At 40.3% G+C, this 11,401-nt stretch overlaps 2 protein-coding genes across 3 annotated transcripts; one reads left to right on the top strand and one right to left on the bottom strand.

Annotated features, from left to right (window-relative positions):
• Positions 1-782: 782 nt before the first annotated feature.
• On the top strand, positions 783-8,274 carry LOC5511998 (calcineurin B homologous protein 1). The gene is made up of 7 exons (XM_001632316.3): positions 783-960; positions 1,069-1,141; positions 1,537-1,626; positions 2,545-2,657; positions 3,318-3,379; positions 3,650-3,772; positions 7,798-8,274. Exons 1-7 carry the CDS (start codon positions 894-896, stop codon positions 7,849-7,851), a joined length of 582 nt encoding a protein of 193 aa, XP_001632366.1. The 5' UTR covers positions 783-893; the 3' UTR covers positions 7,852-8,274.
• LOC5511959 (glucosamine 6-phosphate N-acetyltransferase) lies at positions 8,264-11,380 on the bottom strand. Of its 2 annotated transcripts, XM_001632267.3 has the most exons (6): positions 11,282-11,379; positions 10,106-10,262; positions 9,942-10,004; positions 9,741-9,871; positions 9,530-9,591; positions 8,264-9,332 (listed from the first exon to the last, which is right to left on the bottom strand). In XM_001632267.3, exons 1-6 carry the CDS (start codon positions 11,291-11,293, stop codon positions 9,182-9,184), a joined length of 576 nt encoding a protein of 191 aa, XP_001632317.3. In that variant the 5' UTR covers positions 11,294-11,379; the 3' UTR covers positions 8,264-9,181. The 2 variants fall into 2 exon arrangements, with proteins under 2 accessions (XP_001632317.3, XP_048586438.1); XM_048730481.1 differs by lacking the exon at positions 9,942-10,004 and having other exon boundaries at positions 11,282-11,380.
• Positions 11,381-11,401: the final 21 nt, after the last annotated feature.

The following is an 11,401-nucleotide window of genomic DNA, read 5'->3' as shown; positions in this document are numbered from 1 at the left end:
GTCCTCCCAAACAGTTCGTCCCACCACTACAATGTTGCCAATTAGTGTATGTGGAAGCAACGTCCTCCCAAACAGTTCGTCCCACCACTATAATGTTGCCAATTAGCGTATGTGGAAGCAACGTCCTCCCAAACAGTTCGTCCCACCACTACAATGTTGCCAGTTAGTGTGTTGCCAAGCAAGGTCCTCCCAAACAGTTCGTCCCAACTTTACAATGTTGCCAATAAGTGTGTGTGGAAGCAACGTCCTCCCAAACAGCTCGTCCCACCACTACAATGTTGCCAATTAGTGTGTTGCCAAGCAACGTCCTCCCAAACACTTGACAGGGGCGCATCTAGCATTTCGCTAAAAATGGGAGGTTTGGCTCAGTGACAAAGGGGGGGAGGGGGTATTTTTTTTGTTACATTTGGCTTTCTGGAAGCCCAAAGGGGGCGGGGGAGGGGGGTTAAGAGCCCCTAAACCCTCCCCCTAGATCTGCACAGGACCCGAAATGATGATTGGTAGATTTCGGGGACTCCTGGGGATCGTTTCGGGTCCTGTACATGTCCGCTACTGCTTGATTCTTTACTGATGCTATGCCCCACCGCGCCCCCATTCCCCAGAAAAAAAAAGAAAATACCACCGTACAAACCATTTTCAAAGTAAGGAATTAATTTGCAACTTTTTCTTGATGGACACAGTATTTCAACTTTCCATAAGTCTTGGTTTATTTTGCTCTGGCGGTGACTTGTATCACCGGTGGGAATGCTGTGTTAATTTCATAGGGAGTACTGGAACCGAATTATTTCAGTTTGTAGAAAGGAAATCCAAGATGGCTGACTCATCATAGTTGTTCAAGACTTCCTTGTAATATCCCTAAATTCGACCCAGACGTACCTCCAAGTTATTTAAAAATGGGCCTCAAGTCTTCCTCGCTCCTTCAAGAGGAAGATCTTGCGGAGATTCAGCGCGAAACAGGATGTAAGATGGCCTCAAATGTTGTTCTCTTGCAATGCATTACGAGAAAGTAAGTTTTGATAATAGAATCCACTAAAGAATCATTGATATATTACTTTTGCTTTATTCAAGTCTCACCCAAGCAGATCTCAAGATTATACAGCCGATTCTCAAATCTCGATAAGGCAAATCAAGGGACTCTCACGTGAGTACCGAAAAAAAGATGAGACATTTCTGGTGTAAAACTATGCGAACTGCCTCCTATCTATTTGCTTTGATAAACATTTTAATGCACTTGTCAATTGAAACCCCACCCCCATGGTCCCGGGGAAGAGTGGGGGATTTGACTTTGACCCTGTACAAAACTGCGAAAAGCCCCACCCCCCACGGGACAAAACTGCAGTCAAATGCCCCTACCCCTCTGGATGCAAGCTACAGGCAACTACCCGACAACAAGTCATCTGAAATAAGCCTTTATCTTTCCATGTTAACCCCACACTTCCCTGGACCATGGGGTTGGGGGTTTCAAATGAATAGTGCATAAGTAGCAATAAACTATGGCTGAAATCCTCTTCTCACAAATTATAATAAACATTTTAGGCGAGAGGACTTTCTTAGAATACCAGAATTGGCAATAAACCCACTGGGTGACAGAATAGTGGATGCATTTTTCATGAACCAGGAAGAAGCGTAAGTACCCTTTGTTCCCACAGCATTGCGCATGGTCTTGCCCGTTAGGGGGTTTCATAAGAAGGGGGTGCCCCTACTCAGTTCCTTGGTTCTTTTTGTACGTATTTTGACTCACTTGTGAGGGAGACCTCACTACCTCAGCTTTTGCCCTTGTGAACACATCAATTTGAGATAACCCTACCTGATGGGGAGGGGGGGGGGTCTAGGGTCAATTATCAATTTAGCTTACTATGGAGGGTGAAATAGTACATGTAAACATGTATCATCTTAATCCTTCTAGGAAGGTTGTCCCTAGGGAGGGTGGAATATTACATGTAAACATGTATCATCTTAATCCTTCTAGGAAGGTTGTCCCTAGGGAGGGGTGGAATAGTACATGTAAACATGTATCATCTTAATCCTTCTAGGAAGGTTGTCCCTAGGGAGGGTGGAATAGTACATGTAAACATGTATCATCTTAATACTTCTAGGAAGGTTGTCCCTAGGGAGGGGTGGTTACATCCCATTTTTATGTAAACAGGGCCTTGAATAGCATCTGTATATGTGGAGCTCTGTGTTACAAGCTCACGTGTGATATTGAAATCAGCACATTCAACAAAATGGAATATCAGTTTTGGAGTATCTAGAATGCTATGCTGAGATGCAATTTGTAGTGTTTGGCTAAGTGTGGCAAAAATTCCTTAAATTTCAAAAATTTCAAAATTTCAAAAAGCAAATTAGCTGGTGGCCTCTTAATAGAGGGAGGGTAGGGGGCTCTAGGAAAAGGGTTCTTCAAATGGGGTGAGGTAGTAAAGCAACTACGGTAAAATATACACAGTTCTGACGCAGTGATTGGTACACCCTCTTCTTTTCAAACAAAACAAACAGAAAGACAAATCTACAAGGTAACACTCTGATAAGAATATTTGATGTTTTCAGAGGATTGCAAGAACAGTGTAACTTCAAGCAGTTTGTGCGGACACTTGCCCACTTCAGACCCTTCCATGGACACTCGCCCAACCCTCTGAACACAAGAGAAGAAAAGCTGAAATGTAAGTCTGAAGTCTTGCTTTGGTTAGGATGTATGTATACCTATTCTCTTTAGATTCCCATGATTTTATTAATGATAATACCCAACAGCTCTTGATAGCCAAGACATTTAAAGCCGCATTGTCACCAGTTTACTTCTGGAGGTCCGACGGAACCCTCAACCGTTTAAAGCCAAAAGAATCTATTAAAATCAATCAATCAATGGTCGTGTCCTACGCTCGTGTACGGTCGTGTCATATGCTTCGGTTACCAGTCAATTCTCCCGACTGTGGCGAGGACAAACTGCATGAACGACTTTGTGTCATTTAAATTTCAAATGTAATAATTATTATTTGTGTCCAGCTGACGGCCCTGTAACTCAGCCCTTAGCTGCAAAAGGGAGGAATAAACCATTGATTGATTAAAATCCGAGATATTAAACAGGCCATCCACTCTAAATTATCAATCACATCCTCAAAGGAACTTCTATAAACACACTGCTTTCGATATTTTGAAATATTTTTCGCGTTTTTCATTAAAAGTCATTTGAGATTGTTGCGTAATCAACCGGTAGTAAACTGGTGACAATGCGGCTTTAATTGAATGCCCCAAACTATGAAAAATCACAAATGACTTTTATATTCATCCAGTGAATGCCTCATCTGTATGCTGTTTTATTACAGTTGCCTTCAGAATATATGACATTGATAGTGATGGCTATATCTCTAAGACTGACCTGATTGCAGTGAGTATGAACCATTGTCATCTGGTCAATTCACTATTTGCAAATGAGCTGGGATTATGATTTTGAAGTTGGGTTTGTTGGACAAGATTCTTTCAAAATCCTTAAAAAATGTTAGTGTACATTGAAAATACAAGGAACTTGTTATAAGAAAATTTTAAAATAACCATCCACAATTGAAGACTTTTATTGATACTTTTAATGGACCTTGGCTATGACAGATTCTCCATGTATCTAGGATATTATTGTAATATTGGATCTTGGCTATGACAGATTCTCCACATGATGGTGGGTGTTACTATCAGTGATGAGCATCTTACAGGAATTGCCGACCGTGCCATAAGCGATGCCGATACGGATGGGGATAAGTTGATATCATTTGCTGAGCTCAAGAAGGTCAGCTCACTCTGTCAATGTTCGCAATTCAGCACTGTGTACGTGTGCCTTATCTATTAGCAATTCTGCGCTGTGTACGTGTGCCTTATCTATTAGCAATTCTGCACTGTGTACGTGTGCCTTATCTATTAGCAATTCTGCACTGTGTACTTGTGCCTTATCTATTAGCAATTCTGCACTGTGTACGTGTGGCTTATCTATTAACAATTCTGCACTGTGTATGTGTGCCTTATCTATTAGCAATTCTGCGCTGTGTACGTGTACCTTATCTATTAGCAATTCTGCGCTGTGTACGTGTGCCTTATCTATTAGCAATTCTGCACTGTGTACGTGTACCTTATCTATTAGCAATTCTGCACTGTGTACGTGTGCCTTATCTATTAGCAATTCTGCGCTGTGTACGTGTGCCTTATCTATTAGCAATGCTGCACTGTGTACGTGTGCCTTATCTATTAGCAATTCTGCACTGTGTATGTGTGCCTTATCTATTAGCAATTCTGCACTGTGTACGTGTGCCTTATCTATTAGCAATTCTGCGCTGTGTACGTGTGCCTTATCTATTAGCAATGCTGCACTGTGTACGTGTGCCTTATCTATTAGCAATTCTGCACTGTGTATGTGTGCCTTATCTATTAGCAATTCTGCACTGTGTACGTGTGCCTTATCTATTAGCAATTCTGCACTGTGTACGTGTGCCTTATCTATTAGCAATTCTGCACTGTGTACGTGTGCCTTATCTATTAGCAATTCTGCACTGTGTACGTGTGGCTTATCTATTAGCAATTCTGCGCTGTGTACGTGTGCCTTATCTATTAGCAATTCTGCACTGTGTACGTGTGCCTTATCTATTAGCAATTCTGCACTGTGTACGTGTGCCTTATCTATTAGCAATGCTGCACTGTGTACGTGTGCCTTATCTATTAGCAATTCTGCACTGTGTACGTGTGGCTTATCTATTAGCAATTCTGCACTGTGTACGTGTGGCTTATCTATTAACAATTCTGCACTGTGTACGTGTGCCTTATCTATTAGCAATTCTGCACTGTGTACGTGTGGCTTATCTATTAGCAATTCTGCGCTGTGTACGTGTGCCTTATCTATTAGCAATTCTGCACTGTGTACGTGTGCCTTATCTATTAGCAATTCTGCACTGTGTACGTGTGCCTTATCTATTAGCAATTCTGCACTGTGTACGTGTGCCTTATCTATTAGCAATTCTGCGCTGTGTACGTGTGCCTTATCTATTAGCAATGCTGCACTGTGTACGTGTGCCTTATCTATTAGCAATTCTGCACTGTGTATGTGTGCCTTATCTATTAGCAATTCTGCACTGTGTACGTGTGCCTTATCTATTAGCAATTCTGCACTGTGTACGTGTGCCTTATCTATTAGCAATTCTGCACTGTGTACGTGTGCCTTATCTATTAGCGATTCTGCACTGTGTACGTGTGCCTTATCTATTAGCAATTCTGCACTGTGTACCTGTGCCTTATCTATTAGCAATTCTGCGCTGTGTACGTGTACCTTATCTATTAGCAATTCTGCACTGTGTACGTGTGCCTTATCTATTAGCAATTCTGCACTGTGTACGTGTGCCTTATCTATTAGCAATTCTGCACTGTGTACGTGTGCCTTATCTATTAGCAATTCTGCACTGTGTACGTGTGCCTTATCTATTAGCAATTCTGCACTGTGTACGTGTGCCTTATCTATTAGCAATTCTGCACTGTGTACGTGTGCCTTATCTATTAGCAATTCTGCACTGTGTACATGTGCCTTATCTATTAGCAATTCTGCACTGTGTACATGTGCCTTATCTATTAGCAATTCTGCACTGTGTACGTGTGCCTTATCTATTAGCAATTCTGCACTGTGTACCTGTGCCTTATCTATTAGCAATTCTGCGCTGTGTACGTGTACCTTATCTATTAGCAATTCTGCGCTGTGTACGTGTGCCTTATCTATTAGCAATTCTGCACTGTGTACGTGTGCCTTATCTATTAGCAATTCTGCACTGTGTACCTGTGCCTTATCTATTAGCAATTCTGCGCTGTGTACGTGTACCTTATCTATTAGCAATTCTGCGCTGTGTACGTGTGCCTTATCTATTAGCAATTCTGCACTGTGTACGTGTGCCTTATCTATTAGCAATTCTGCACTGTGTACGTGTGCCTTATCTATTAGCAATTCTGCACTGTGTACGTGTGCCTTATCTATTAGCAATTCTGCGCTGTGTACGTGTGCCTTATCTATTAGCAATTCTGCACTGTGTACGTGTGCCTTATCTATTAGCAATTCTGCACTGTGTACGTGTGCCTTATCTATTAGCAATTCTGCACTGTGTACGTGTGCCTTATCTATTAGCAATTCTGCACTGTGTACGTGTGCCTTATCTATTAGCAATTCTGCACTGTGTACGTGTGCCTTATCTATTAGCAATTCTGCACTGTGTACGTGTGGCTTATCTATTAGCAATTCTGCGCTGTGTACGTGTGCCTTATCTATTAGCAATTCTGCACTGTGTACGTGTACCTTATCTATTAGCAATTCTGCACTGTGTACGTGTGCCTTATCTATTAGCAATTCTGCACTGTGTACGTGTGCCTTATCTATTAGCAATTCTGCGCTGTGTACGTGTACCTTATCTATTAGCAATTCTGCACTGTGTACGTGTGCCTTATCTATTAGCAATTCTGCACTGTGTACGTGTGGCTTATCTATTAGCAATTCTGCACTGTGTACGTGTGCCTTATCTATTAGCAATTCTGCACTGTGTACGTGTGCCTTATCTATTAGCAATTCTGCACTGTGTACGTGTACCTTATCTATTAGCAATTCTGCACTGTGTACGTGTGCCTTATCTATTAGCAATTCTGCACTGTGTACGTGTGCCTTATCTATTAGCAATTCTGCGCTGTGTACGTGTGCCTTATCTATTAGCAATTCTGCACTGTGTACGTGTGCCTTATCTATTAGCAATTCTGCACTGTGTACGTGTGCCTTATCTATTAGCAATTCTGCACTGTGTACCTGTGCCTTATCTATTAGCAATTCTGCGCTGTGTACGTGTACCTTATCTATTAGCAATTCTGCGCTGTGTACGTGTGCCTTATCTATTAGCAATTCTGCGCTGTGTACGTGTGCCTTATCTATTAGCAATTCTGCGCTGTGTACGTGTGCCTTATCTATTAGCAATTCTGCGCTGTGTACGTGTGCCTTATCTATTAGCAATTCTGCACTGTATACCTTATCTATTAGCAATTCTGCACTGTGTACGTGTGCCTTATCTATTAGCAATTCTGCACTGTGTATGTGTGCCTTATCTATTAGCAATTCTGCACTGTGTGCCTTATCTATTAGCAATTCTGCACTGTGTACGTGTGCCTTATCTATTAGCAATTCTGCACTGTGTACATGTGCCTTATCTATTAGCAATTCTGCACTGTGTACGTGTGCCTTATCTATTAGCAATTCTGTACTGTGTACCTGTGCCTTATCTATTAGCAATTCTGCGCTGTGTACGTGTACCTTATCTATTAGCAATTCTGCGCTGTGTACGTGTGCCTTATCTATTAGCAATTCTGCACTGTGTACGTGTGCCTTATCTATTAGCAATTCTGCGCTGTGTACGTGTGCCTTATCTATTAGCAATTCTGCGCTGTGTACGTGTGCATTATCTATTAGCAATTCTGCACTGTGTACGTGTGCCTTATCTGTGACTTACTCAAACTCACACACCAGGAGTGTGTCTAGAGAAAAATGCAGGCGTCAAACTCCTCTTTTCACATGAGCAGGGTGGGGTCCGCACCCCCCCACCCCCTCTGGACACGTGCCTACTCACCATCTGTTTAACATCAATTATCTACTGCTGAGTACTTCCCATGGTACTGCATACTCCTCTCTTCCATATAATACTACCACTTATAATAACCATGTGCACCAATCCACAGCCAGGCTACAGAACAGACACTTTCATCACCAGTCACCACCATCTAATAACCAGTTTGTTTTATTATATTTTTCAGGTGATGGAAGACGTTGATTTGAATGCCAAGATGAGCATTCGTTTCCTGGCGTAATGGTCAAGCCTAGAATGGACACATGGGGATGTAAAATATTTTCTTGGTATATATATTTTAATCTGAAATGACAGTGTCAATTGTATAATTATGTAATTTATTCATCTTATCCTAAACTAAGAGGGTTGAGTACATCAAAAAAGCCAAGTATAAGATGTGAAATTGAGAGAAAGGCCTATAACTAGATAATCTACCAACTAGCTGTAGAGTGACTGAATAGGCATGGTGGAGTCAGGGAGATAACACAAGGTTGCAATGGCATTTTTTATGCTTTAAAAACAGAGTAGTTTCTCTGAAGTTTCGAGCTTTGGTCATTCCTTTGACTGTACTAGGCTGCAACTAGTAACAAGTTTCACTACTTTGTATAACTCTATCCAGTCATGCATCTCTTGCAAGCAAATAAACAGAAACATATCAAAAAAACCTTTGTTTTGTTTATATTTTGCTCAATTTGAATACATTGTATTTCCTCTTTGAAGCGCTTCACATGTAACTACTGATATCTCTCTGCCAGCACAATGGTTATCACAATGGCCATCAAATCCATTAAAATGACTTTTTTTGAAGGCTTTTCTTGAAAATGTTACAGTTTTTTTTATTTGCACAAAGTCTCTTAGGGTACAAATTTATCTAACTTTTATTGATGTTTGAAAATCATACTGTTTTCAAGTGTAGCAAGTTAAAACTGATTCTCAAAAATACCTTAAAACCCCCTTAATAAATATATATACATTACAATTGTGCATTTAGCAGCATAATTTGCTTTATTAAATGATAATAATATTTACCTGTATGATAACTCCTGTAATAAGTAGGCACAAGCCAGCAATTGCTGCTGAGGAGGCCGTACAGTCACCTCACATGGAAAAAGGATATTATTTATGATAATCCTTCAATGACCCAATTCATAACCACTATTTTCATAAGCAAAAATTCTAAGATAAATGATTGTTCAATAGGAAAAAAAGGTTAGGGTAGAGATACATTCCCCTTGTGCTCTTCACAGTATCTATGGTAACCTTAATATCACCATCCATAAATAGCATTATTTGCAGTCTTTCTTGAGCCCTCATAAGTTCAACTTAAGGTATAAAAGGAACTGCTAGTATGTGGCACAGACCTCCTAGCATTAGTCCTCTCTACAGTTGCCTGGTTTGTCAGTATTCCTCTCAAGGAGAACTAATTTAAAACTTACAAACACAGGCCACTAATCACGAGAAACCACTTCTGTAGCAACCTTTTAGGATGTTATCTGTACTTGGTGATCTCAATTATTTACAACTTTACAGCCTTGCATCTATTTAGCCTAACTACTGAAGCTATCTGATTATCAATGGAAAAACCTTTTTATCAGATGATTTTGGTCCTTCTCCTCTTGAAACCCAAACTTCTTGTAAAAGCCAAGAAGAGGGTCACGACACTCTAGACTTGTCTTGTAACAGCCTAGTTTCTCACTAAGTAGCAACAGAGTTTCAACAATCCTAGAAGAAAAAAAAATGTATCTTATTTGAGATGGCATTTCTCTCAGCCACAAATACACTAGCAGAAATTGCTTCCATCTGTTTCCATCAGTAGTTACCACCTAATACTGCCTCGTAATTTATGTTCCTAATTCTGGGCCCAAATGATAACTTGATGATTATATTAATATTTTAATATGATTAATCTAAGTACTCACAATTGCCCAATTCGTCGTCCTCTGCAACTGTCATCCACGACTATGTCCTCAATTCTTCCCCGCTGCAAGCAAAGGTAACAAATGTGAGCAAACCATTTAGAAAATAAATAATGAAAGACAACAAATAAATATAAATAAATAACAAAAATATTGTTTAAAATTATACTTAACTTTTTAAACAAACATTTCTTTTAATACTAAGTCTACTAACCAGAGCTATTTCGTGAATAAACTTTTGTTCCACAATCAATGACCCACTTGCGAGTATCTTATCGGCCTTGGTGTTCTCCACCACAATGATATAGTAGGTTCCATGATGATCTCGCATGGCATTAAAACGCTCTGGGAAAGAATCAAATTTAAAGAGTCATTTTATTATCCAAAACCAAGTAAAGAAAATAGTCATACTTACTAAGGAATTTCTCCTCTGTTACATTTCCAATTTTTGTTAGTTGTGATAAAAGATCCATAAAACCTAAGAAAGTAGTAACGAGAAGGAAAAGTAAGCACTAGACAGTTATTTTATTATCCCTGTTGTCTAGGAGCTGTTGTTGGAACTGTTTGCCAAAGATATACCTTTGTCATAATCATCACTAGCTAACGGTCGCAATCTTAAGTCCTCCCCTGGACTCTCACATGACAAGCCATATTGATTCATCTTGCAGTCCCCCTTGCTGTAGTCAATCTCTTTCAAAACATCAGCATCAAATAAAGTAATCCTGTCCATGCTATCCTGTGATAATTTGAAACAAAAATTATCTTAGATATCTAGCATGATTTTAAGGGATACCTCCCTGCCTTGTGCAGCAATGTTCCAAGATTCAATGGTTACAGATTGGCAACATCAGTCTTCTATGCTTTATTTGGTAGGGGTAAATAAATCCTTACAGTCTTACAGTCTTGCATCGTTGATCATAACACCCACTAGGCTTTAGCCTTTTGCTAGGAAGGGGTGTTGAGTAGGCAGGCCCGTAGCCAGGGGGGTTCGGACCCCCCCCCCCCACCCGGCTTGAAGGTCCACTCATAGCAAACAAAAATATATAACGTTTGGCCGAAGATATACCGTGCACATCAATATGTCTTTAAAATACTATAGAAATCTTTTTATAATAATTATCTTCATTATTATCGCTATATGTTAAAAAGTACCCTTTTAATAACATTTTAAATACAAGACTGATTGCCTGAAGCAATAAGGCGAGGAGAGGGGTATACCGGATATTTGGTCGGCTGAAATGGTTAAACGAACCACCCTGCTCAAAATCCTGGAAGGGTCCTGGTAGGGGCATCTTACAGGGCCTGAGCAGGGGGTGGGGCACTGGGGGCATGTCCCCCCCTAATATTTAAAAAATATCTAAGGAAATGACCAGAAGGGGCGTGGCTGCCCCTACCCCTCGTACTTTAGTTCTTTATAGCTAGTGGTGATCAAGTATATAGTGTACAGATAGGATACCTACCACCCATAGAGGCACAAAATAGCAAAAACTACCCGACCATAAGAACCGTCCAAGAGGGAAAGAGTGTCAGAACAGAACCCTTGGACTATTTAAAAAAAATGATCTAAATGTTCTAAAGGACGAATCCTTTTGTCAACGACCACAGAGTGGATGTGTTCAAGACATGGCACTACTTTACTTGACACCGGAAAAGGGAACAAAATAAATAATTCCTATGGTCGACAAAAATCAACTAACATTTAAATGCTTAGGGCCTATATGTTGTAAAATTGAAAAAGAAAATAATAAAACCCACCACTTTAGCCATGTTTCTCTATCGAAGTTTTTCCCTTGAAATGCAAATATGTTGCCGCGTAGCCGGTTTCCATATATGGGATACGCAGGAAACCCGCGCAAAAGGTGTGACACATTGATA

Source organism: Nematostella vectensis, chromosome 7, assembly GCF_932526225.1.
Source record: "Nematostella vectensis chromosome 7, jaNemVect1.1, whole genome shotgun sequence".
Lineage (NCBI taxonomy): Eukaryota > Metazoa > Cnidaria > Anthozoa > Actiniaria > Edwardsiidae > Nematostella > Nematostella vectensis.
Note: the sequence above shows the minus strand (reverse complement) of the source record. Positions and strands in the feature narration are given on the sequence as shown.

Excerpts from the sequence above, each read along its gene's own strand:
- LOC5511998 (XM_001632316.3), top strand. The coding sequence starts at position 894 with ATGGGCCTCAAGTCTTCCTCGCTCCTTCAAGAGGAAGATCTTGCGGAG. Across the intron at positions 961-1,068 it reads GATTCAGCGCGAAACAGGAT|TCTCACCCAAGCAGATCTCA; the intron begins GTAAGATGGCCT and ends GCTTTATTCAAG. Across the intron at positions 1,627-2,544 it reads TTCATGAACCAGGAAGAAGC|AGGATTGCAAGAACAGTGTA; the intron begins GTAAGTACCCTT and ends TGATGTTTTCAG.
- LOC5511959 (XM_001632267.3), bottom strand. Across the intron at positions 9,592-9,740 it reads TTATTCACGAAATAGCTCTG|CGGGGAAGAATTGAGGACAT; the intron begins GTTAGTAGACTT and ends CTTTGCTTGCAG. Across the intron at positions 9,333-9,529 it reads GGACGACGAATTGGGCAATT|GATTGTTGAAACTCTGTTGC; the intron begins GTGAGTACTTAG and ends TTTTTCTTCTAG.